General features: G+C 37.6%; 2 protein-coding genes and 1 non-coding gene across 4 annotated transcripts; all 3 read right to left on the bottom strand.

Moving 5' to 3' along the window:
* Positions 1–6,455: 6,455 nt before the first annotated feature.
* LOC121742188 (heterogeneous nuclear ribonucleoprotein 1-like) lies at positions 6,456–9,613 on the bottom strand. The gene is made up of 4 exons (XM_042135254.1): positions 9,474–9,613; positions 9,265–9,388; positions 8,773–9,006; positions 6,456–7,980 (listed from the first exon to the last, which is right to left on the bottom strand). Exons 3-4 carry the CDS (start codon positions 8,992–8,994, stop codon positions 6,838–6,840), a joined length of 1,365 nt encoding a protein of 454 aa, XP_041991188.1. The 5' UTR covers positions 8,995–9,006; positions 9,265–9,388; positions 9,474–9,613; the 3' UTR covers positions 6,456–6,837.
* Positions 9,614–10,749: 1,136 nt separating this feature from the next.
* Positions 10,750–10,823, bottom strand: TRNAT-AGU. The gene has a single exon. It is a non-coding gene; the product is annotated as a tRNA-Thr (tRNA).
* A 579-nt stretch (positions 10,824–11,402) lies between these two features.
* On the bottom strand, positions 11,403–14,499 carry LOC121741920 (scarecrow-like protein 13). 2 transcript variants are annotated; one of them, XM_042134875.1, is made up of 3 exons: positions 14,397–14,492; positions 13,478–13,578; positions 11,403–13,384 (listed from the first exon to the last, which is right to left on the bottom strand). In XM_042134875.1, the coding sequence occupies exon 3, from the start codon at positions 13,227–13,229 to the stop codon at positions 11,577–11,579; it is 1,653 nt and encodes a 550-aa protein (XP_041990809.1). In that variant the 5' UTR covers positions 13,230–13,384; positions 13,478–13,578; positions 14,397–14,492; the 3' UTR covers positions 11,403–11,576. The 2 variants fall into 2 exon arrangements, with proteins under 2 accessions (XP_041990809.1, XP_041990810.1); XM_042134876.1 differs by lacking the exon at positions 13,478–13,578 and having other exon boundaries at positions 14,397–14,499.
* Positions 14,500–22,524: the final 8,025 nt, after the last annotated feature.

The raw sequence follows: 22,524 nt of genomic DNA, 5'->3' as shown, positions 1-22,524 counted from the left end.
GGCCACATAGGGTATATCCCATCCGCCAAATAATAGCTCATATTGTGCTGGTTGCCGTTGGTGATGAAGTTGACTGCCGGACCAACGCCCATGTACTGCTCGTTGAAAGGGGCGACGACTGGAGGACGTTGATGTCGTTGTTAGACCCGGCTACTCCAAAATAGGCATGTCAAATCCACAGCCGGTAGTCAGCTACCGCTTTAAGGATCATCGTGGGATTCTTGGCCTTGAAACCAGTAGTGTACATCCCTTTCCAGGCAGCGGGGCAGTTCTTCCATTCCCAGTGCATACAATCTATGCTGCCTAACATCCCCGGAAACCTGTGCTGATTCCCGTGCATATCCAGCAGAGCCTGACAATCTTCGGGGGTAGGCCTCCGAAGATACCTATCCCCGAATATCTCCCTAACGCCCTGAAAAAAATACTTCAGGAAATCGCGGGCAGTCCCACGATACGCAGAAAGAGCGGACGATGCATCATAAACCGTCGCTGGAACAGGTTCTCCCCAAACCGTGGCTCCGGTGCAAAGTAATCCTCATACAACCGAGCGTGGGCATCGAGATGGTCCCGGGGTATTATAGTTCGACGATGGATGGGTCGAGGTACCGCTGGCGCCAAGGCCGCTTGTTCCTCCCTCTCCGCTGATTCCCGCACACGTGCATGAATCAGACTCATCATGTGTTCATAATGCCCACCACTACCACTACCAGCCATTCCGGATATATAAAAGAAATGTAGAGAGAGATACTCGTTAATACAAGTTGTGCGAATGAAATGAAGTTCAACGGGACATATTTATAGAAATAAAAAAACATTTAATGCAATAAACAGGAATTCCGCGCGGACGTCCGTGGGAGTCAACGCAATGGCGGACGTCCGCTCGGCGTCGCGATGGAATTCCGCGTAAACGCCGCGGAACTGCGGTGTCCTCGGCGGAATTCCGTATCCGTGCATACCATGCACAATAGCAGACGTCCGCCGCAGAATTCCGGCACGCCGGTCGGAATTCTGCCGGGACGGGCGCCATTGCTGATGCTCTTAGGCCATTGGCTATAAATTCACCACTCATTAGTGAATTTCTATTTTTTTATATTTAAAATAGTTACCGCTAAATACATCTATCCTGAAATTTCCCACAAATTCAAATTCCGATAAAATCGAAATGTACTGCGCACTGAAAATTGACAATGCTACGTCAAAATAGATGATATCGTGAGTCCAATAATAGAAACATAATATAGTTTGGGTTATTTGAATTAACAATAAAAAATAAAATTCACCTAATAACTTGAATTTGTGAAATGTTTCGAAATACTGTTATTTTGACATTGGTAGAAGATTATGGGAAAATCAAGATTCATTATTGGTGGATTATAGTCAATTAATTCTATTTTAGTGGTTAATTAATTCTATTTTAGTTAGTGGTTTTAGACTAAGTTGTGCTGGATCATATTGGTTAATCTTGATATAAACTTAAGACTAAAGTCCCAAAATGGTCCTTAACATATGACGATTTTTTGATTTTGGTCCAAAATATTATCTTTTGAATTATTCGGTCCTAAACATTTGAAAACAGACCATAATTAGTCCTTTTTGAACTATTCTGTTAAAATCTAACAGTCAACGTTTATTTAAGCTATTTTGACCGGATTAAAGATTAGGATTAGAATTTTTAATATTTTTGAAAATAATAAACCCTGTTTTGAAGGTGTACCCAACCAAGTCTCTGATGAACTTGAACTCAACCTCCAGAAATTTGGTGGAGCTCCGCCGACTGCTACGCTTGACCTGCAACTACTCCAAGAGTCTTCGCCGTAAGTCTTCCAAACACCACCAACCTTCCACAAAACACAAAACCCACCTATTGAAGGGCAGAGAGAATAAAACTCCACTAAAGACAAATGGAAATAGTCAATGTAGTGTGCGTTGAGTGAGTTTATGGCAGAAGATATTGGATAAGAGGAATGATTTCTCGCCGGATTTGTCAATAAAATCCGCAACACCGCCGCATTCCACGGCAGAGCACTTGCACTGAGCCAAGCCATCCGAACGTCGGTAGCGCTTGCCTGGAGAGCATATGCGTACGCCTTAGCAGCCCCACCTCCTCAGCTTGGCTGACATCCACATCCTAAGCCAGCGCCGAGTCGACAGCTCGGTAGGACGATCTGAGGCAGAAAATCCTGCCTGCGCAGTGCGTGGGAGGAACGAGAGTGAACCGATTCGATCTGCGACGCCGCCTAGGCATTCCTCCTCGATGCAATTGAACGTCACCACTAGCGGAAGCGGCTGTGAAGGTTTCTCTCTTTCACAAACAAGCAGTGAATCCGGTGCAGAAAATTTGGTGCCGGATTTTTTATTTTCAGGTTTTATATTTTAAATTATTTTACATTTTTAAGTTTTAGGCTAATTAGTTAATTAGATATTAGTGTGACATCCCTAACCCGAAACATGCATTATTTTGCATATTAACATATTTATTTTAGTTAATTATATGTGTCATGGAATATTAAGGGGATGTCATAGATAGTAATATTTTAGGTTATGATTCTTGAAAATAAAAATATATATAGTAATAAAATCAATTAGGTATATTATGTAATATTGCTTTAAAAGCTAAATAATTATTCTAAATGCATGTATGTGTGTAATAGTGTGTGCATGTGTACTAACGTAAATGAGTGCATGTAATTATGGAAGTATTTAAGTATTTTGTTACATTAATATATATATGTATATATGTTCTTATGCACGTAGGCATAAAACTAAATATGTACCATCTTCTAATGTGACACGTATCACTAGGATTAACTATATACATGCCATTTGGATTACTCATATTTTAATTAATAGCCATAAGTCGGCAAGTGGCCGACGTGAACCTTGATATATGATTGTACATATTTATGCAAAAGAAAAGAAAAAGAAGGAAGAGTATAGAGAAGATAGTCGAGAAAGATGAAGAGAGCTCTTGTACAATTATTTAGTGAGTCTTAGAGGAGCAGGGCATGAGTGAGAAACCCGAATGAGTACTCGATCAGATTATCTATATTAATCAGGTGTGTATAAATCACACTTTTAATTTTTACATGTTTTATTTGCTTCCTTGCTAGGTGTTAAACAAAATGAATGATTTGATTATATGATGTGATCCAATATGATTATATGTTATTTGATTTTGATGGTCGAATATGATATGAATATTTGTTTGGTGAAACGGACGTGTTTGTATAGATATATTTGATAATTTGATGGAGTATGATATGGATATGTTATTGGTGCAAAGGATATATTTATGATACCGATTATGTGAGTCATTGGACTAAAGAGGATCTGTGACGGTCTTGCCCTGGATCTGAAATTACAGAGGGACCTACGGGTCAAATTACAGAGGGACCTTCGGGTCAAATTACAGAGGGACCTATGAGTCCAATTATAGAGGGACCTTCGGGTCAAACACAATGGGACCTTCGGGTCAAATCATAATGGGACCTACGGGTCAATCATAGAGGAATCCCGGGCAGATACCAGGCTTGACTGTTACAGAATAATAAACTGAATAGAGTGGCATATGCATATGAATATGAAATGGTTTGTTTTTAAATTATGTTATATTTTGTTTCTGATTTTATGTATTGATAAAAGAATATGCTTGATGTTTGTATCATGTGAGATTAAAGGTGGAGATTTATATATACTGAGTTGTGGCTCATATAAACCACAAAATTTTTCAGGAATAAGATAACAGTAAAGTTTTGACTGACATGGGTCATAGTCACTCCACGTGTTATCAGGTTCGGCGGCTGACGCATATTGACAACCTTCTCTTCCTCATCATTTCGCATGTAGATAAATGTATAGTATATAGAGTGGTGAAAGGGTTCCACTACTTTACAGGATATTTTGAAATATGTATCGGATAAGTGTTGGTTTGAACTTATATTATATGGGTGTTCTATGAATTAGACACGTGTATTGATTGCTTTTATGATAAGTGGTTTATTTATTAAAAGAGTATACGTCAGAGGGGTTGAGGTGTGACAATTAGCCCTTAATAAAACATAGTTATAACTCTTAATCCGGTCAAAATTGATTTAAATTCCGTTGACTGTCACATTTTAACTATTCCGTCAATTTTGGACTAAATGTGGTCCGATTTCAAATGTGAGGGACCGAATAATTCAAAAGATAATGTTTTAGACCAAAATCAATAAAACGACATATGTTAAGGATCATTTTGGGACTTTAGTCTAAACTTAAACTTACACATTTTGTAGATTCTATCAATTTATTTAATACTATATATATGGTCATTATTTCTATTAGAAGATTTCATATTTTATAACAGTTCCAATATTTCAAAAAGAATTGTTAATTGCATAAAATTAATTAATACTCGAATAGTTTGTGGATATGATTTGGTAGATAAAAAAAAACAACTAGTATTTATCTTAAATGTAATAAAGTAATAAATAATATTCAAAATAGTTTGGATTAAAACTTCACCCCCATAAGTCCATAACACGGATAATTAGGGATCAAATATTGATAGCTCGCTTTTATATTTATTTAAAAAAACACACACATACTAATATAAGTTAAAACTTAAAACCAACATACATCCCTTGGTTGGATTACTAATTTTGTACAGTTCCACTCCTTGCACTAAATCTTAGGGGTAAAAGTTTGTGGAAACAGAGAATATTGGAAAGTAAAAAATTATCAGTTTGAAGAAGAAAACAAAAGAAATACTACTAATAAAGATGTGGAAAAGCATAGCAGAATAAAGTTTACAGAACGAGATAACAAAGGAGAGACATGTCAGGACAAAACAAAGGATGTTCTGAAAATGATTCTTGTGTTAATTATTTGTTTGCTGACTTTAAACCTACTGCCCCTCCGTCCCCAAATAATATGCATTTTAAGTTTGACACGAATTTTAATACAAAATTGGTAAAGTAAGAGAGAGGTAAAGAGAAAAAATAATTAAAGTATTGTCAGTGGAGAATGAGTCCTACCTCATTAGAGAGAATAGATATTCCAAAATTAAAAAGTGTATATTTTATGGGACGGACTAAAAAGTAAAGAGTACATATTCTTGTGGGACGAAGGAAGTGCCATATTATAAATATATTTAGTGGTTTTTCCATATTATATTTGGTTAGAACATGATTCTAATAAATATTGTATTCTTCATCAATTTCCACACTGAATTTCTTTCTTTACCATAATTTTACCTCCTACCATGAGTTAACAAACTTTCTACCATAATCTCTGCATATAACTAAGAGGGAACATCTTTTTTTGTCCACGAACTTTGTCAAAATATCATTTTAGGTCCCATGAATTTTGAAAATATCATTTGAGGTCCATCAACTATGAGTTAATATCAATCGAAATACTTTTTTACTATTTCCAAGTTTTTCTGAACGAAAATACCCTCAATACCTTGAAGGGTACATATTTTTAATAAACTTATCACATACTTATATTTTTTTATAAATATCTTTACTATGCATTTTTGACGAATTTTCTAAATATAATTTGACCTTCAATATTATCACTTAATTTTGAGACATGCAAGAAATGTTCCTTCTTTAACCTTTTATAATTAAAGAATTATAAATATTTTTGAGGTAAGGATAATCGTAAAAATTAATGTCAGAGTCAATAGACGATACTTGAATATTGATAAGAACTAAAAGTTTTAAACAAAATTTTTGATAACTTCGTGATCCCGCCAAATTTATATAGAGAATGCTGATTCTAATGAACGATTCATAAATATGAATGACGAATACAAAAATTCTATGCAATTATGAAAAACGAAAAACCGTTAAGAGTAGGGAACATGTTCCCTGTCTTTGTTTCTATCGCATCGTATCCCATTATGTTCTCCGTGATTTGAAAATGACCGTCAATACCTCAGTGTATATCAATATTCAAGTATCGTCTATTGACTGTGACATTAATTTTTACGAATATCCATACCTCAAAAATATTTTAAAATTCTTTACTACAAAAAGTTGAAGAATGAACTTTTCTTGTATGTCACAAAATTAAGTTCTAATATTGAAGGTTAAATTATATTTAGAAAATTCGTCAAAATATATAGTAAAGATATTTATAAAAAAATATGAGTATGTGATAAGTTTATTAAAAATATGTACTCTTCATGGTATTGATGGTATTTTCGTCCAAAAAAACTTGAAAATAGTAAAAAAGTACTTTAATTGATATTAATGCATAGTTGACGAACCTCAAATGATATTTTCAAAGTTAACGGACCTAAAATGATATTTTGACAAAGTTCATGGACCATAAAAGATGTTACCTCCATAACTAAATATGCAATCAAACATATATGTTTTAGGTCATATGAGAATAGGAAAACAAGGTACATACACTGATACACACAGAGAGAGCAGAATAAGGCAAGAACGAAAGAGGATGCGACGTGAGGGAAGAAGACGTTATATTAGTGAAGTGGGATGGCTTAGCCAAGCGAATCAAAGTGTTGTTTCAGAGGGGCTTACAGCACAAAAATGATAGAAAAAAGTCTAGGCAAAAGAATGGAGGCTTCTCACTCAGTCATAATATACTTTCTCTTTCTTGAGTATATCCTGCAACTCCTTTGCGCATCTCAAACAAATTACCAAAAACAAAAAACCCTATATTCGAAAACTCTGAGTTCAAACCTTACATAAAATCTTCTTCTTGACTTGTCTAGAACAAGTATTTTCTCCATGATCCTCTCTCCTTTTCTTCCACTTGTATTATATGGCCTCTACAATCTTTATGTATCCATACCGTAATATGTTCTAGGCTGCAATCCCTGCTTTAAACAAACACGTAACCAACAGAATTGTTTGGTGCTGCATCTGCAGTCCCACCAAGCTCATAACCAAAAGGTACGGAACCATCATGCTGAGGAGAGGATGGTTGCCAAGCATGATCCCCATAAAAGGACTCTCTCTCGTACAAGTTTGCCAAACCTCGATCACGAATGTTGTTTGGGGCAGAATATGAAGATGTTGTGCCAGCACTGTTGTTTCTGCCATAACCAGCTCTACCACCAAAGTTCATATCCCGGATGCCATAGCCAAAATTTTCGGAGTTAAAGGAAGCATTTCCTCCAGCTTGGGGTAAATTAGGAGTGGCGCCCCAAATTTCCCCAATATTTCCAAGACCACCAACTAAACCGGCATTTCCAGTTCCCGAGCCAACAAATGAATTTGACATCATTGAGTTTGAACCATAGTTTGGATTCCCGATGCCCCATAAATTTCGACCATTGGTATTCAACATACCAAAACGATCTGTATTTCCACTATAAAAAGAGTTCATCCCACGCCCAAAGCCAAAGGCAGAATCAGCACTTGCCCCACTGTTTAAACTGAATCCAGTGTCTGAATTCAAACCCACATTGAAATTAGCCGTGTTGTAGGGGGAAGGATATCCACTCCGACCTACAGCAACAGGACTGAATCGACCTTCCATTCTCATTCCGTAACCACTTGGTGAGCTAACATTATGTCCTGGACTATAGGTATTAAGGAAACTGTTCACTCTACTCAGCCCATAGTTATAGCCACTCGACTGGCTTCGCGTTGGTCCAGGAGATAACTCCTTTGGAACAGCACGCTTAACCTCGACCATCTTTCCATTAAGTTCATGAAAAGTTTTGAAAAGGACTTTATCCACTGCTTCCTCCAAATCATAAGTGATAAACCCAAAACCTCTAGGCCTTTGAGTATTGTGATCATACATCACGACTACATCTGTTATCGTTCCAAATTGATCAAAGTACCTCTTGAAGTCACTTTCTGTGACTGAGGATGCTAATCCTCCCACAAAGATCTTTTTTGTACGAACAGGACAAGGGGATCCCTGGATGCTGCCCTGGATGCTTCCATGGATGCTGCCAATGTTTCTGTTGAAGTTTTGATGATCATCCCTAGGAACAGCCTTCTTTGCCTCCACCTGAGGAATGAACAATAACAAAAAAAAGTTATCTTCGGACAAATTTGCATTCAACTCGAGGAAGACAATCCCTAATTCTTTTGAGAACAAAACAATGATAGAAATAAAATGCATTTTCACCTATATAGAAGAAAAGTTGGCAAGGATTAATTCATGTACCAGTAAACCTAAAACCTACTGACATAGCCTAGTTTTCTTATGTAACCACTTCAAAGAACATGGTACCAGGACACTTTCCAATCTTAGTCACTTTAAATATAAAAAATTTCTTATCTATTTTCTTCATGTTTTAGCAACAGTATGTTGATGTTTATACAAATAAAAACCTACTGGCACAGTCTAGTAGATGGAAATGCATCCAAAATCTTGTTTCTTGATTCCTAGTCTTCAACTATTTCCCAAACAGTCTAAATCATTTATTTTGAGAAATGGTCCATATTTTCCAAAGGTGTTCTCACTATATAATTACATCGTTCCATGCCATCACGACTACTAGAACGTTAGCAATAGAAGATCGTTTAAGAATCTGCATTATCATGGAACATAAGCCAGCGTACAGCAATTAAAATGCAATAATACATGTACATCACAAAAACAGGAAGATTTTTCCTTCTATTATCTTCACTTCTCTATTTGTTTTATCAAACTGAATGACATTGTGTGTTGCCATTGGTGTACACATGTCAAATTTATGACAAACGAAAAAACATCACCGCCAAGTTGGCCATGTCATGCAATGGCATTGGCTGGACTCAAATAAACAGCAGTAGTAAACGAGGATACACAACTTACAGTTCTTCCGTCTATGACGTGCCTTTCCTTGACAACTTTCTCAGCGACAGAAGCATTAGCAAAAACAATGAAACCAAAACCACGGGCACGGCCAGTGGTGCGATCCTTCATGATCACAGCTTCGACTACTTCACCAAAAGTTTGAAAATACTCTTTCAAACGCTCCTCACTGGTGTCCCACGAAATCCCACCGATGAACAACTTCCCAGGCTCCATTTCCATTATAGCAAACACCTGATTTCCAATCAAACAGTCAGCTAGCAGTAAGCAATTCTAATCAATAATCATATCAACAGCATCACTCCATTCATACACATATATACATAATCAACAATGGAAAAGAATAACAAAAGAGAGATCCACTAACAAGTGAATCAAGATCAGTAAACAGTTGATACAACAATCAAATTCGATATATGGAATCAGCCATTGCAGCAAAGAAATACAATCATTGTGAAACGCAGTAATGCGGATGAGTAGAGAAAAGAATACCTTAGAGCAACAAAACACACGAGAAACCTACTTAGATGAGAAACGGGCAATCTGCTGTGTTCAACAGGAGTCCATCTGATCTTCAACAGATCGAAAATCAAGAGCAGCCGCAATCCAAAACCCCCTGAAAAGGAATAATAAAGAATCAAACTTTGACTTGGAATGAGCAAGAAAGATCGATAAGTTAGATGATATGGGCGTGTGTTTACCGAACAATCAAAGGCGGAGAAGAAAAACGGATTGAATTCAAGATCTGAGAGGAGGCATAGATAGGGAAGCAGAAGGCTGAAGGCCCTCTTCTTTTCTTCTGTTTTTCTTTTTCTTGTTTACCAAAATTCTCTACTTGTTAGAATTGCAATAGAATGAGAATTATACATACAATATGGAGTATTTATTTATATATATTTATTCTGTTATGTGATAGAGAGAGAAAACCAAGATAGTGTGGGCCGAGATCGATTTTCACATCCAAAATCGGTAACTATTGGAGTCCATATATGTGTGTGTGTTGTGTTCGAAATAGTAATAAAATAATGTATATATTGGTTTATATTTATAATACTAATCCCTCCGTCACATAGTAGATTTCTCACTTTCCTTTTTAATTTGTCTCACAAAAGATGTCAAATTTCATTTTTTTAGAAAAAGTTCTCTCTCACATTAATATAAATATATTATTTTCTCTTTCCACTTAACACACAAAACAACCCCTTCTAAAGTCCGGTGTCAATCCCCAAGTGTGACATCTATACTATGGGACGGAGGAAGTACTACATGTACATATATTGTGTGTGTGTATTGGTGTGTGAGAGAGAGCTATCATCTCTCGTGTAAGAAATATTGGAGAGGTGAGGATGGAGCGGTGCCTAGGGTTATTTCTCAGATTTTTTGCAAAATTTCTAATGAATATTATATTAATAGTATTGAATGGTATGCGACCAATCAATTTCTAATACCTATTTTCTTTTGTGCCTTGTTTATTTCAATGGAGGTCACTCATTTTCGAGGTTGATTGATAATGGACAAGCTGGTTTCAACTCACTCAAACATACATTTGAGTTTAACTACCGCAATCTTGAGACCAAGTATTCGAAATAGATTCATTTGTGTACTCAATTTTAGGGGAAAATAATAATAATAATAATAATAATAATAATAATAATAATAATAATAATAATAAAATAAAAACAATAAATTTTGTAGAAGAATATGATAAAATCAGTTATAAAGGAGATTTCCATGTAAAATTATAGGAAATACTAGGTTGTTAGTATTTTTATACCATGTAAATGTTGGTGGTGTGGTATTCAGCCATGCTTAATCTGTTCATTCGCAATAAATATTGTAACGACATGAAAATATGGAAATAAGGGCCCAATTTATAAAATTCTCAGAAGGTGGGCCTGACAACCAATAAGGGAAATCTCCAAATAAAATCATTAACAAAGCATGATCGATTACATTTTCCATAAAAAAGGTGAAAACTGCTTTCATTGAGAGTTGAACTCAAGACCTCCCGCTTACTAAACGGGTGCTCTAACCAACTGAGCTATGAAAGCTTGTCCTGTTTTTCTGTATGTGGGTTTTTCTGATATCACTACACATATGCACACACCTTGATCACAATTTAGGATGACTATTGTCTTTTAAAATTATATAGAAGTCAGAAATATATCTAAAATCAGTTTTATTTAAAATTATTTCTCAAACTAACCATCAAAGAGCATTCTTTTTGACAAAAAACAAGTTGGAAAGAAACAGGGCAAAATACATAAGCATAAGAAAAGGAATAAGAAAGAAGAGCAGATATGATGTGTAGAATTATACAAAAACCTAGGAAGATGGAGAATCCCATGACACCAAAATCTCTCCTGTTTTGTGAGCAAGCTGCAGAAATTGTTTCAATTTGCTTGACTTGCTCATAACTTTTGCATTGGCTCCACTTCTTGATGAGTTTGCCAATCCAACTTGCTCTGTCAAAAAAAGTGAGCTATGACATTCCAATTGTGTTCCTTCAATTTTTATGTGAGTTCTCAGTTGGGAGTTCCAACCTTCCATTATTAGCAAGAATGATTAAATTGCTCCTTTCCCTGATACTGTATACACATCCATGTGGCCATAGAAAACTACAAACCAACTGAAAATAAAGTGGCAAAGAATGTCAAATCTTGGCCACTGATGCCCCATACTACAACATGTCTGTCCATATGTTGGAAAAAACCACAAACAAAAACACACTTGATTCTCTTTACATTCAGAGTCAACTCTAATATAAACCTACAAGTATTATTCACTTCACACAGGGACAATCATCATCTCCATGCTGAAGTTGTAGCTAAAGCTCTATTCTTCCATCCAAGATACAGAGCACCATCGCCGAGGTCTGCTATTCTATAATTTGGGCTATACGCTTTCAACATGTCCCTCACCGAGTTACTAACCGACGGGCTGAGTCTGAGTTGGGAGAATCCCGCCATTCCAAGTCTCATTCTCCACTTACCAAACAGCTCGTGCCTTTCCACTCGCTCGATCCCCTCACACGCTATTATGTTGACCACGTCCTTTGCCACGCAGTGCTCCTCCGCACTCATCCGTTGTCTGTCCTCCCTTGGCCGCCCTGCGTCGATAGACTCAAACATTGCTGTATAGTAGTCTAGGGTTTCGCAGAATCGCTGCGCAAAACTCGAGGTATTAGTGTTGGATTCCTGCTCAACAAGGGTCACGATCTTCGGTGACAAGCTTTTGATTAGTCTGAGGAGGCGGTCGCGATGATTCGCAGTGCTCACGCTCTCATCCGGCATGTGGTGCAGTATGTAGGGAAAATTCACAGCCAGGGCTTCCCCGTGCCGAACCCTAAGATGCTCCAGTTGGACTTGGCAACCCGACATAGCGGCACCATTGAATTCAAATACCACCCCACATGACTCAGCCACTTTTGCTAGTTTCTGACCAACTAAATCAAGTCCTCCGCCTCGGGCATGAGCTGATTGTGAATCATCAACGCCGGTGATGCGAATGTACGGCGGCCCACCAGGCCGACGAGAAAGAGCTTGAATCAAGGATATCCACTGACTACCTTGTGCAATCTGAAAATCAATTATGTGGATCCTATTTTCATTTTCCATGGCTTCCCCAATGATAACATTTGATGACATGTAGGCGAACTTGTAGTATGGGCAGATTTGATAGAGCACGCCCATGTAAGACATCAATTCGGAACTCGTTGGCTCCTTGCACTTCAACTTTTTGTAAATTATGCTTCCTGACGATAACAGCCTAGCCCTGAGTCCTTCCAACATGTACGCGCCCAATCTTTGTGCAGGCTCACCAGACACAGAAACGTTCTTCTCCAGTATTTCCATCAAAGCTTCTGCAGCGGATATCGCAACCTGCCTGTCTGACATAGATATGGTATCGGCTTCCGATACTATTTCAGCACAGGCAACAAGTAACTGTATCAGGTCCATGTGAGGGGCCATTTCCAAGATTTTGTTATATCTTGTGAAGGTAGAAGGTTGGGTAACTGCACCATTGAAGGTTCCACTATCATCGGTATCAGATTCAGGAACCGGAAGTTCGTTCCTCAATACCCACAGCGCATGCAGCAACTTGTTTTCATCATCAACCCCAGAAGCCCCACTCAGAGGTGAACCGTAAGTAACATCAGAAGGATGATAAAGATCGGATGCATACGATTGAGAACCCTGGGGAGAAAATGGACTTCTACTGGAAGAGACACTTACAGCTGAAGGTGAACTGTATGTCGCATAATCAGTTGCAGGAGTTGATTCCAGAGTGAAGAACTGATCAGGGGACGTTTGAAATGAAACTTCAGTTCCCTGGCTTCTGCTACCAGTTGAGTCATTGTTCAGAATTTGAGAAGTGGAACTGCTGTACGGATCGATCTGCTGCATAGGCTGAATGCAAAAGCTTTGGAAAGAGTTGGATGTTCGGGATGTTTGCATCTGAAGAAAAACTGTAACCAAGTTCACTTAAGCTCGGGAAACTGGAGACTTTCTGCGTGGTGCACTTGGACAGAGGATACAACGATATGACTCGCAGGCAGGCTACATCATTCACATCTAGTAGGCATCTGCGCCTCAATTGATAACAAGAATTCCTGTGGAAACAAAGAAATATCATGTCTAAAGTAGCTATATTCACTGAAAAACTTGAGGCCTTGATGGAGAGAAATGAAAACCATAAATATTACCAATATAAAGTGCAAATAGGTCCATCAGCAAAGTTTTTGATTCCACTTGGACAACAAATTTCTTAAGCCTTCCACCACCCTTAATCACACTCGTGAGTCGCCTATTAGAATTTATAGTGTCGAAATCAAAGTAATTAATGAGATTTCTTAAAACTTAGTAACATGACTAGAGCCGATAGTGAAGCAAGGAAACATGATTCTAATCAAAAGATTACATCAAAGTCAGCTTGCTAGAAGGTAGAGCTCAGCAAAGGAAAATCAAATAAAACTGGAGCTCCTTTAATAGTAGTAACTTGGTATAAGTATTCCTTTTCTTATTGTGGGAGAAAAATATAGTAGTAGCATTTATTATCATAGCTGCTCTGTTTATTTACCTGTACCAACTACCAACATAGCTTTCTACTAAATACTTATCAAATAGATACACCAAGTTATCTGCACACTAAAATTCAACCCAGACTTTGGAACAAATAAAGAAATTTATAAAGCTCAAAGGTAAATCGTCCAACAAGAAAAATAAGAATGCAACAGTATATTTCCAATTAGCCTTCAATTGTCAAATTCCAAGAAATGAAACTAAGAGAACAAGTAAAATAAATTACTGCAAAACCAGAACATATTCCTAATTAGAAAAAATTTCCTGTTAAATTCACGGATTAGTATCTTCTAATAACAATTTTAGTTGTTTAAAACTTAAAAGAACAAAAGAGTAGCAGCAACTCATGATAAACTTACAAATAATTGCAAAAAAAAAACCTAAAAATAGAAGCAAGAAGATGAGACACCAAACCCCCATGTTTTTACTCAGTCCTCATAAATCACAAGTATAGAGTCCTAAATATTTACATGTAGATACAAAACCACAAAAAGGATGAAGCTCATAGGAAAAAAGTAACAAGGTCACATTGAAATAGCATACCTGAACAGTTGCAGGCCGTAGAAAATTTCAGGTGAAATGGTAGTTGATGAGAGAGGAAGTTCCTTTTCAGCTGAAACGCAGAATATAAAGTAAGAGAATTAATTACAATAATTGGAAAACAATTAATATGCCCTCCACCATTTGTTATTACATAAATGCCACTCGCCGCGTGTAATAGGCCCCGCCGCGCTGATAGTTACTACACGTGGGGTACGGATCCTTAACAACAATTCTCTTCAATTTTAATTTCTATATATGTAAATTTTACATCTTTTATTTCTAAAGTCAACTACAAAAATAATGTTGGATAATAGAGTTTCATATATGCAGTAGATTCTTGATATTTTTGTTTTATCCCATGCAATAGGATTCGAACCCCATCATATCCATATGCATGATAAAATATTTTCTCTTAAAATCAGTTTATTTTTTAAGATTATTATGTTAAATTATAATGTTAGGAACTTTAAAGAATATTAATAAAATACTTAAAGTCTAATTATAATTGTGGGCCAGATGAATTATAAGGAGGGCCACTGAAATGAATGGGCGGTCTACTCCGTTAACCATCGTATGGTATAACCGTGTAATAAAATGACAAAACTAAGGGTGTTGATTTTAGCGCCGTATTTTATTCGAATTTTGTAATCCAATGTCAGCCACTTTCGTAGAAGCAACCTAAATTTCAGCATATGTTTGTTTTCTTCTGATAAACAATTGGAAGTATTTCTTCCTGCTTTTTTTATAGGATTAAATTAGTCCATTTTGAAAAATGGAATATACAATTTAGTTTTGATTACTTTTATACGGAGTACTTTAGAGAATCGTACCGAATAAGATGAATGTATTCTTTTATATTTTGTGGTGTTTTTGGTTTCATCTTTCTATATGTTTGTCTCTTTAGGCTTGGCATTGTTCGCTTAAGTTTGTATTTTCAGTATTTATTTTTGTACTAGTGTTTAGACTTTCGTTGGTAAATATTTCATACCATCATCTCATTCAAATATAATTTCCATAAGTTGGATGTGATGTGATAAGTCGAATTTATTTGTAGTGACAGAAATTACAACTATTTTTTAGTGTACATATTAATTATGCGATGTGCTTTGAGGCGATATTTCATTTTCATTTTATTATTAACTGATTTGATCATCTGGACTTGCTTGAAATGTGTTTGACCCACTGTCGATGTCTCACAATTCCACTTTGAGAATATATTGCTTACTTAAATTACAAATCTAATTTTGAGTGTATTTTTCTTAAATCATGCTAATATTATAACTATTTGATTTACTACTTATATATAACTCTATATATAGGGTAGTGATCAAGATATAACTAATCTTAAGTGTATAACTAGAGAACAAATCTCAGCCACACATCTTAATGGAACAAATATTATTTATTTTAATTATATAAAATAGGCCAAGGGTATTTTGGAAATTACAATATGAAATTTAAATCTGCGTAGGTTTCCTTTCTTTCTCCTTCAAATCTGCGATCAAATATCCATTGATTTCCTTCCAAATCTGCGTAGGTGCAGCTGCTGGCGTAGCCGCAATGCTCGCCTTGCTTCCGCGATCGCGGGGGTGGAATTCGTGCGTGGAGAGCATGACGGCGGGGTGGCGATCGCGGCGTGGCCTATGCATTCCGACCAGCCAAGCAACGCCGCGCTGGTTGCAGATGTTTTGAAGACGGAGATTGTGGTGAGGGAGTGGAAGGATAGGGCGGGAGTAGTGAAGGCGTCGTTGATTGAGAGTGTCGTGAGGAGATTCATGGCGTCGGAAGAAGGGTGTCGGATTAAGGAGACGGCGGAGAAGCTGGGCGCCGCCGTGAGGGAGGCGACGGAGGCGGGCGGCGTTTCGAGGATTGAGTTGGATTCGTTCATTGCTTATGTCATTAGATAGGATGCATGCCCCATTACATGTCTAAGTAAAATCAGAACAAGAGTGATGTGTTTTGTAAACAAGAGTGAAGTAAAATCATAATAAGAGTGATGTGTTCTGTGAACAAGAGTGAAGTGTTTTGTGAACAAGAGTGAAGTAAAATCATAATAAGAGTGATGCGTTTTGTAAACAAGAGTGAAGTAAAATCATGGTAAGAGTGATGTGTTTTGTAAACAAGAGTGAAGTAAAATCATGCTAAGAGTGATGCGTTTTGTAAACAAGAGTGATGTGTTTTGTAAACAAGAGTGAAGTAAAATCATAATAAGAGTAATGTGTTCTGTGAACAAGAGTGAAGTGTTTTGTGAACAAGAGTGAAGTAAAATCATAATAAGAGTGATGCGTTTTGTAAACAAGAGTGAAGTAAAATCATGGTAAGAGTGATGCGTTTTGTGAACAAGAGTGAAGCGTTTTCTGAACAAGAGTGAAGTAAAATCTGAATAAGAGTGATGTGTTTTGTGAACAAGAGTGAAGTAAAATCAGAATAAGAGTGATGTGTTTTGTGAACAAGAGTGAAGTGTTTTCTGAACAAGAGTGAAGTGTTTTGTGAACAAGAGTGAAGTAAAATCAGAATAAGAGTGATGTGTTTTGTGAACAAGAGTGAAGTGTTTTGTGAACAAGAGTGAAGTAAAATCAGAATAAGAGTGATGTGTTTTGTGAACAAGAGTGATGTGTTTTGTGAACAAGAGTGAAGTAAAATCAGAATAAGAGTGATGTGTTTTGTGAACAAGAGTGAAGCGTTTTCTAAACAAGAGTGAAGTAAAATCAGATTGATCAAACACCTTCTAGCATCAGCATTTACAAATTTCTCTCTGATCAAATAAATAATTAAGAATGAAAATTTAGCCGAATTAGAAGAGGATGAACTTCAATTACTATTATTACAAGAATTTCCGTAGCTCAATTCGCCGTATTTATAGCTGAAACCGATCGCCGCCTTTGCTCGGGCAAATTCTAGCTTTGATGAACAGAGCTCCGAATTCTTCAATAATTCTTGAATTCACATACAACATTCAGCAACCTAAGAGTAATTAAACTCAATTTCGAGCCGGAATTCCCATACCGGATGATGATTCCGGCGAGCAGCGACTTGTCGATCACCGTCTTCAGCTTCACATTCTTCGGCCCGGTCAGCTTCTGCGCGCGCTTCGCGATCTCCGCCAGATGCTGCGGCTCCAGCTCCACCACCGACGCCACTGTCGCCACCTCCGTCTCCGACAGCCGGTTCGCGATCAGCTCGAACTCCGCCGCGATCTCCTTGATCAGATCCACTCGCTTCATGTCCGTGAAGTTAACCTTCAAATGAAGTAAAAATTTACATAATCTAATTTTTTTGTGCAATGACAATAATACCCCTGACTTGTTATTATGGAGTAAATTTGTGATTGAGGGAGCTAATATCTCATTAAATTCGAAAATTAATATTAGCCCTTGATTTTTTTGATCTTGTGGCTATTATTTGTTCTCTAGTTATATGGTTAAGAGGTGTTTGCCATATATATATATATATATATATATATATATATATATAATCTCAAATTGTCCTTTTTAATAAATGTGAAACTCTGATAACCTATAAATAATCGAAATCAATTTATTTGTTAAGGCAAAGCTCGACGGGCTGGGCCACACTTTTGATGATAGTGTATGAATGATGAAGCTACTAAAGCAAAGCAAAGTCGATTTTATTGGCTGCATGAAGAAATAATTGTAATTTAACTGAGCGTTTTAGATGGTTGTTAAATGATACATAAAGCAACTTAGCAAAATATCAAAATAAGAAGACAATCTTGATATATTTTTTACTCGTTTAAAGGGCATTGACCTTGGCCTACAATGCTTATCTATTCATCCTATATGCATACTTGTTTATGAATACCAAAAGTTTGAGGTTCATATAAAGAAATAATTATAGTTAGTGACACATTTATTGTCGTTAATGTATTGTGTAATTCTCCATCATCAACTAAATTTCAATCAACATTTAATTGATGATAGCTAGGCCTACGCTGATTAGGTAACGTAACATGCGTCAAACTGATTAAATAGATTAAGTAGTAGCAATATACGAATAAAGTAAAACTATATCAAATGAAAAGAAAAAACAATTATTCTGCGTACCAGGTTAATTTAGTTTGATAAAATATTGAGTGAGATAGCGACAGATCATGAGTGTTGAGCATTGAGGTTAGATCTTACTACAATTAATTAACCAAGACATCTTAAGTTTGAAGTTCATTAATATAGACATATAGTCATATCGATCGGTCGTAACAATTTGAGGAACATAACTACATAAGTAGTGTGTGTACTATTATTATATTCAAAACTTGTTAGATATGGAATATAACATAAATATGACACTTTAATGTCATAGTAGTACGAGTATCATACATTTTCTATAAAATAAAAGCCCTTTTAATAAAAATAAGGGATGAAAATTGCGATAAGCAATGAAAATTGCAAAATGAGAAGTTTATTCGTGGATGGAAGGAGTAAGATCTTTTAGATTTTATATGGCTATATCGTATCACCAAAAAAAATGAAAGTTCAATATGACTTATAAGCCTCATATGGAATAATGAAATTAATATAAGCGGAAAAGGGCGTAATTGGAGCCATAGTAGATTGTAAAGGCCGATTCATTTTTCCCACGGATTTTTAGAATATAATGTTAATTCCCACGTATACGATCGGATGATATTCTTGTCAAATCTCCAAAAAAAATATCGAGGGAATTTTAAAAAAAAAGAAAATATAATTGTAAAATAAATATTGCGAAAAACATACTCCAAATGAATAATAGTAGTAACTTCAATTAAAGCAGAGGATAATCTTTCATGCGTCATCGTTAGTGACCAAATCAACATTTAGTCACCGTTCGTGACCAATCAACATTTCTGAATAAACTTTAAAAAGTTAAAAAGGTTGAAATTGGAGGCTTTATATATTTGCATATCACATTAGGGCATCCCCGCCCATTTTTTGTCCACAGCCCCAGTTTATTTGTCGCGTTCATTAAAAAAAGTGTCCGCAGCTATAAGGTGGACACTTCCAATAGCTCCAAAATTTTTAGCCAATTTTCATTTTATTTTTTTTTTGTTTATTTTAAATCAATTATAATTAAAATTATCGGAACGTAAATAATTAGAAAATGAGGTAATTGAGACCGAATATTCGTTGTATTGGAAATGGTAAAATTATACAACGAACATTTGAAAATAATACAAATAAAAACGCCGCCACCGTCCTCTCGGTGGCGGAGTCGGATTCCTCCTCCTCTTCTCCGCCGCCTCCCCTGCTGCCGCCGGCCGCCCCTGCCAAATCTTCATCAGACAAGCCTAGCCGGCGCTGGATCCGACTTATGAGTTTCCAGTATATACCCTTGATGACCGGGTCGGTTGCGGTCTCGTAGAAACGGCAATTTTCCTGCAGTTGTTTCATCAACTGCACGTCTAGGTTCTCCCTCAAGACCTCGTGGGCACCAGGGGCCATGGGTTGCGGTATAGGGGCGGGCTGCGGGATGCGCGATCCAGACACGACCGACGATATGCGAGAGGAACTTCCAGCCACTCTAGCGCTTCGGATAGAGGCATGTTGTCCCTGAGGGCGTGGGCGCCTGGAGTGTGTAGCGGAGGGCTCTTCGGTTTGCTCGTCGTTGAGGTCGAATGATTGCGAGCCGCTGCCGCTGCTGTAGTCCTCGGCTATGTTGTGTCTAGTACGCTTCGCCCCAGGAGCTCCTGCCCGCTCTTGCGCACAGATGACCTTGAATTTCGGACAGTGCTCGAGAACAAGATACTCCTCCTACATGGTGAACTTCGGCCAGCCTCACTTGCTGAATTGGGTCATATACAGCGCTTCACGTCGGCTTCGCTTCGGCCACTCTCAACACTGAGTAGGTTGTTCTTGTATATGCCCGCGAACCGCTTGGTGGCATGCAGAATCTTAGACCATTTTTTGCGGAGCTATTCCCCGTCACGCGGTTTGGCGCCTCAAGGTTTGAACTCGTTGTATGCCAACAGGACGCGCTTCCAAAAGCTCCCCTCGGTCTGATCGATGCCCACTATGGGGTCCGATGTGACGGCATCCCACGCCCGCGCAGCAGTAATGGACTCCGCTTTGGTGTAGTGCGTGGCCCGTCCAGCGCCGGCTGCCGGCGCCGCTGCCTCGCCGCCGCTGCCCTCACCGCCACTGCTTCCACCCGCCCCACCGGACCCGCCGACTCTCGTCGGAACCGGCGTATCCACGCGTGCTGTCGGCGTATCCGGTACGCCCGGACTGAGCAGACCCATCATCATCTCCAGTGCGTCTCGATCTGCATCGGTGAAAGGAGATTGGCTGGAATGGAAAGAGGTCTCCGGCCACGGATGGTGAAGCGCGTCCAGGTTGGGTCTGTAATCTCCAAACGCCGAGCGGCTCAAATTTCTCTGAAAAGGTTGGGGCGTGGGACTCGACCTCCACGGCTGAGATGGAGGAGGAATTAGACTCGATCCCCACGGAGGGGGAGTTAGACTCCAACCCCACGGTTGGGAAGGATAGCCGCCATATCCCGATTCGTCAGTGCCGGGTGATTCGTCGTCTCTACCGTCCATTTTTTTAGAGTGAAAGTGTAGAGAGTGAATTAATGAAGAGTGTTTGAAAATGGTGTAAAATGGGTGGTGGAAGAGTGGTATTTATAATACAATTTTCGAAAATAATTTAAAAAAATAAAAAAATTCCGGGAGCGGCCGGCGCGCCGATGACCGGCGCACTATAGGCGCGGCGTGACCGGCGCGTCCTCGCACCATTATCGCCGGAGGGCCTTTCGCCCCAAAAATGGCGTCCACCTCAGGGCAGACGCTTCATGCACTATAGATCGGCGGGGCGGCGACCGGCGCGCCGCCCCTATAGTGGATGCTCGTGATAAGAGCGGGACGCTCCATGCCCTATAGATTGGCTGCTCATGCCCCTATAGTGGCTGCTCATGCCCTTATCACCATTCTCTTTCTTCTCTCTCATGATTTGTGGATGACCATCCATTTATGCTGACGTGGGAATGATGAGCTCAGTTGTGGGGTGGTGTGGAGGAATCTTAATTATGTCGCCTCTGTTATAATTACTCCGCATAAAATGCAATGCTAATTAAATTGATTATTTAATGGAAATATCGTGAAATTACAAAAATATCCAATCATGTGTTGATCTATTACGTTCGTTTAGCATGTTTTGCCAAGTTGAATTAAATTAATGCGGTCTAAATAGATGCTGGCCACCTGGATATATAATTAAAGGATTTTAAAAGAGTCCTTAAGTTAAAGTTAACTATTCTGTTGCCAGGCCTTTAATTTAAATAATTTACTTATATGCAAATTTGTTTTGCTTTTATTATGCAGCTTTTTCTATATTAGTTGGTCGGTGACTTTATGATTAATATACGATTTATCATTTAAATCGAATAATAGAAAGAAAAGCGTCGCATCTTCGAAAATTCTAGATTAGAAGACCAAAACGATGCACAAAATTCTAGAGTATGAGGATTAATAAATTTAAGAATAATCACAAATCGATTCACGTTTTCTATATGTGGGTTTAATTAATTGAAGAAATGCATTTGTGAGTTTCTTCGATAAATATAATCGCAAAATAGTTACAGAAGTAAATTCAAACCGTAAAATAAATGTGTAGTTAAGAAATAAAATTAGCCCTAGTTCGCACATACTTAGATAGTTGCAATATGGAAAAAACCCATCTAAGCCAACTTGGCCCAAAGGATTAGCACCAAATTAAAGGAATAATATTACATCGATCCTCCCTCTCAATAAATGTTTCATATTTTTTTTTATTTGGACGGACTCTAATAAATATCTCAATTTATTTTATTAATTCTAATAAACTGAGTCACATGTCACAACTCATTTTAGTCACAATTATTATAAACTAGTAGTAATTATAAAAGTTGGGCTTCTGCACTAATTTTTTTCTACCAACTTTCTTTTATAATCAAACAATTTCTTGAAATTTATATCTGCCAAATATGAGTTTGAGAAACAAAAAAAGTAAGTTTTAGTATTAAAAAGTTACGTAGTATTTAAAAGTTGATTTTTCTTTAAGTAACTATTGGTAAGATGTTTTGTCTTTCAGTATTAAGTTGAAAGGTGCCAAGTCACCGTGTGTGAGTGTGATTGTGAATACGTAGTTATAATAAC

This window comes from Salvia splendens, chromosome 7, assembly GCF_004379255.2.
Source record: "Salvia splendens isolate huo1 chromosome 7, SspV2, whole genome shotgun sequence".
NCBI classification, from domain to species: Eukaryota; Viridiplantae; Streptophyta; class Magnoliopsida; order Lamiales; family Lamiaceae; genus Salvia; species Salvia splendens.
This window is presented reverse-complemented; position numbering and strand designations above follow the sequence as displayed.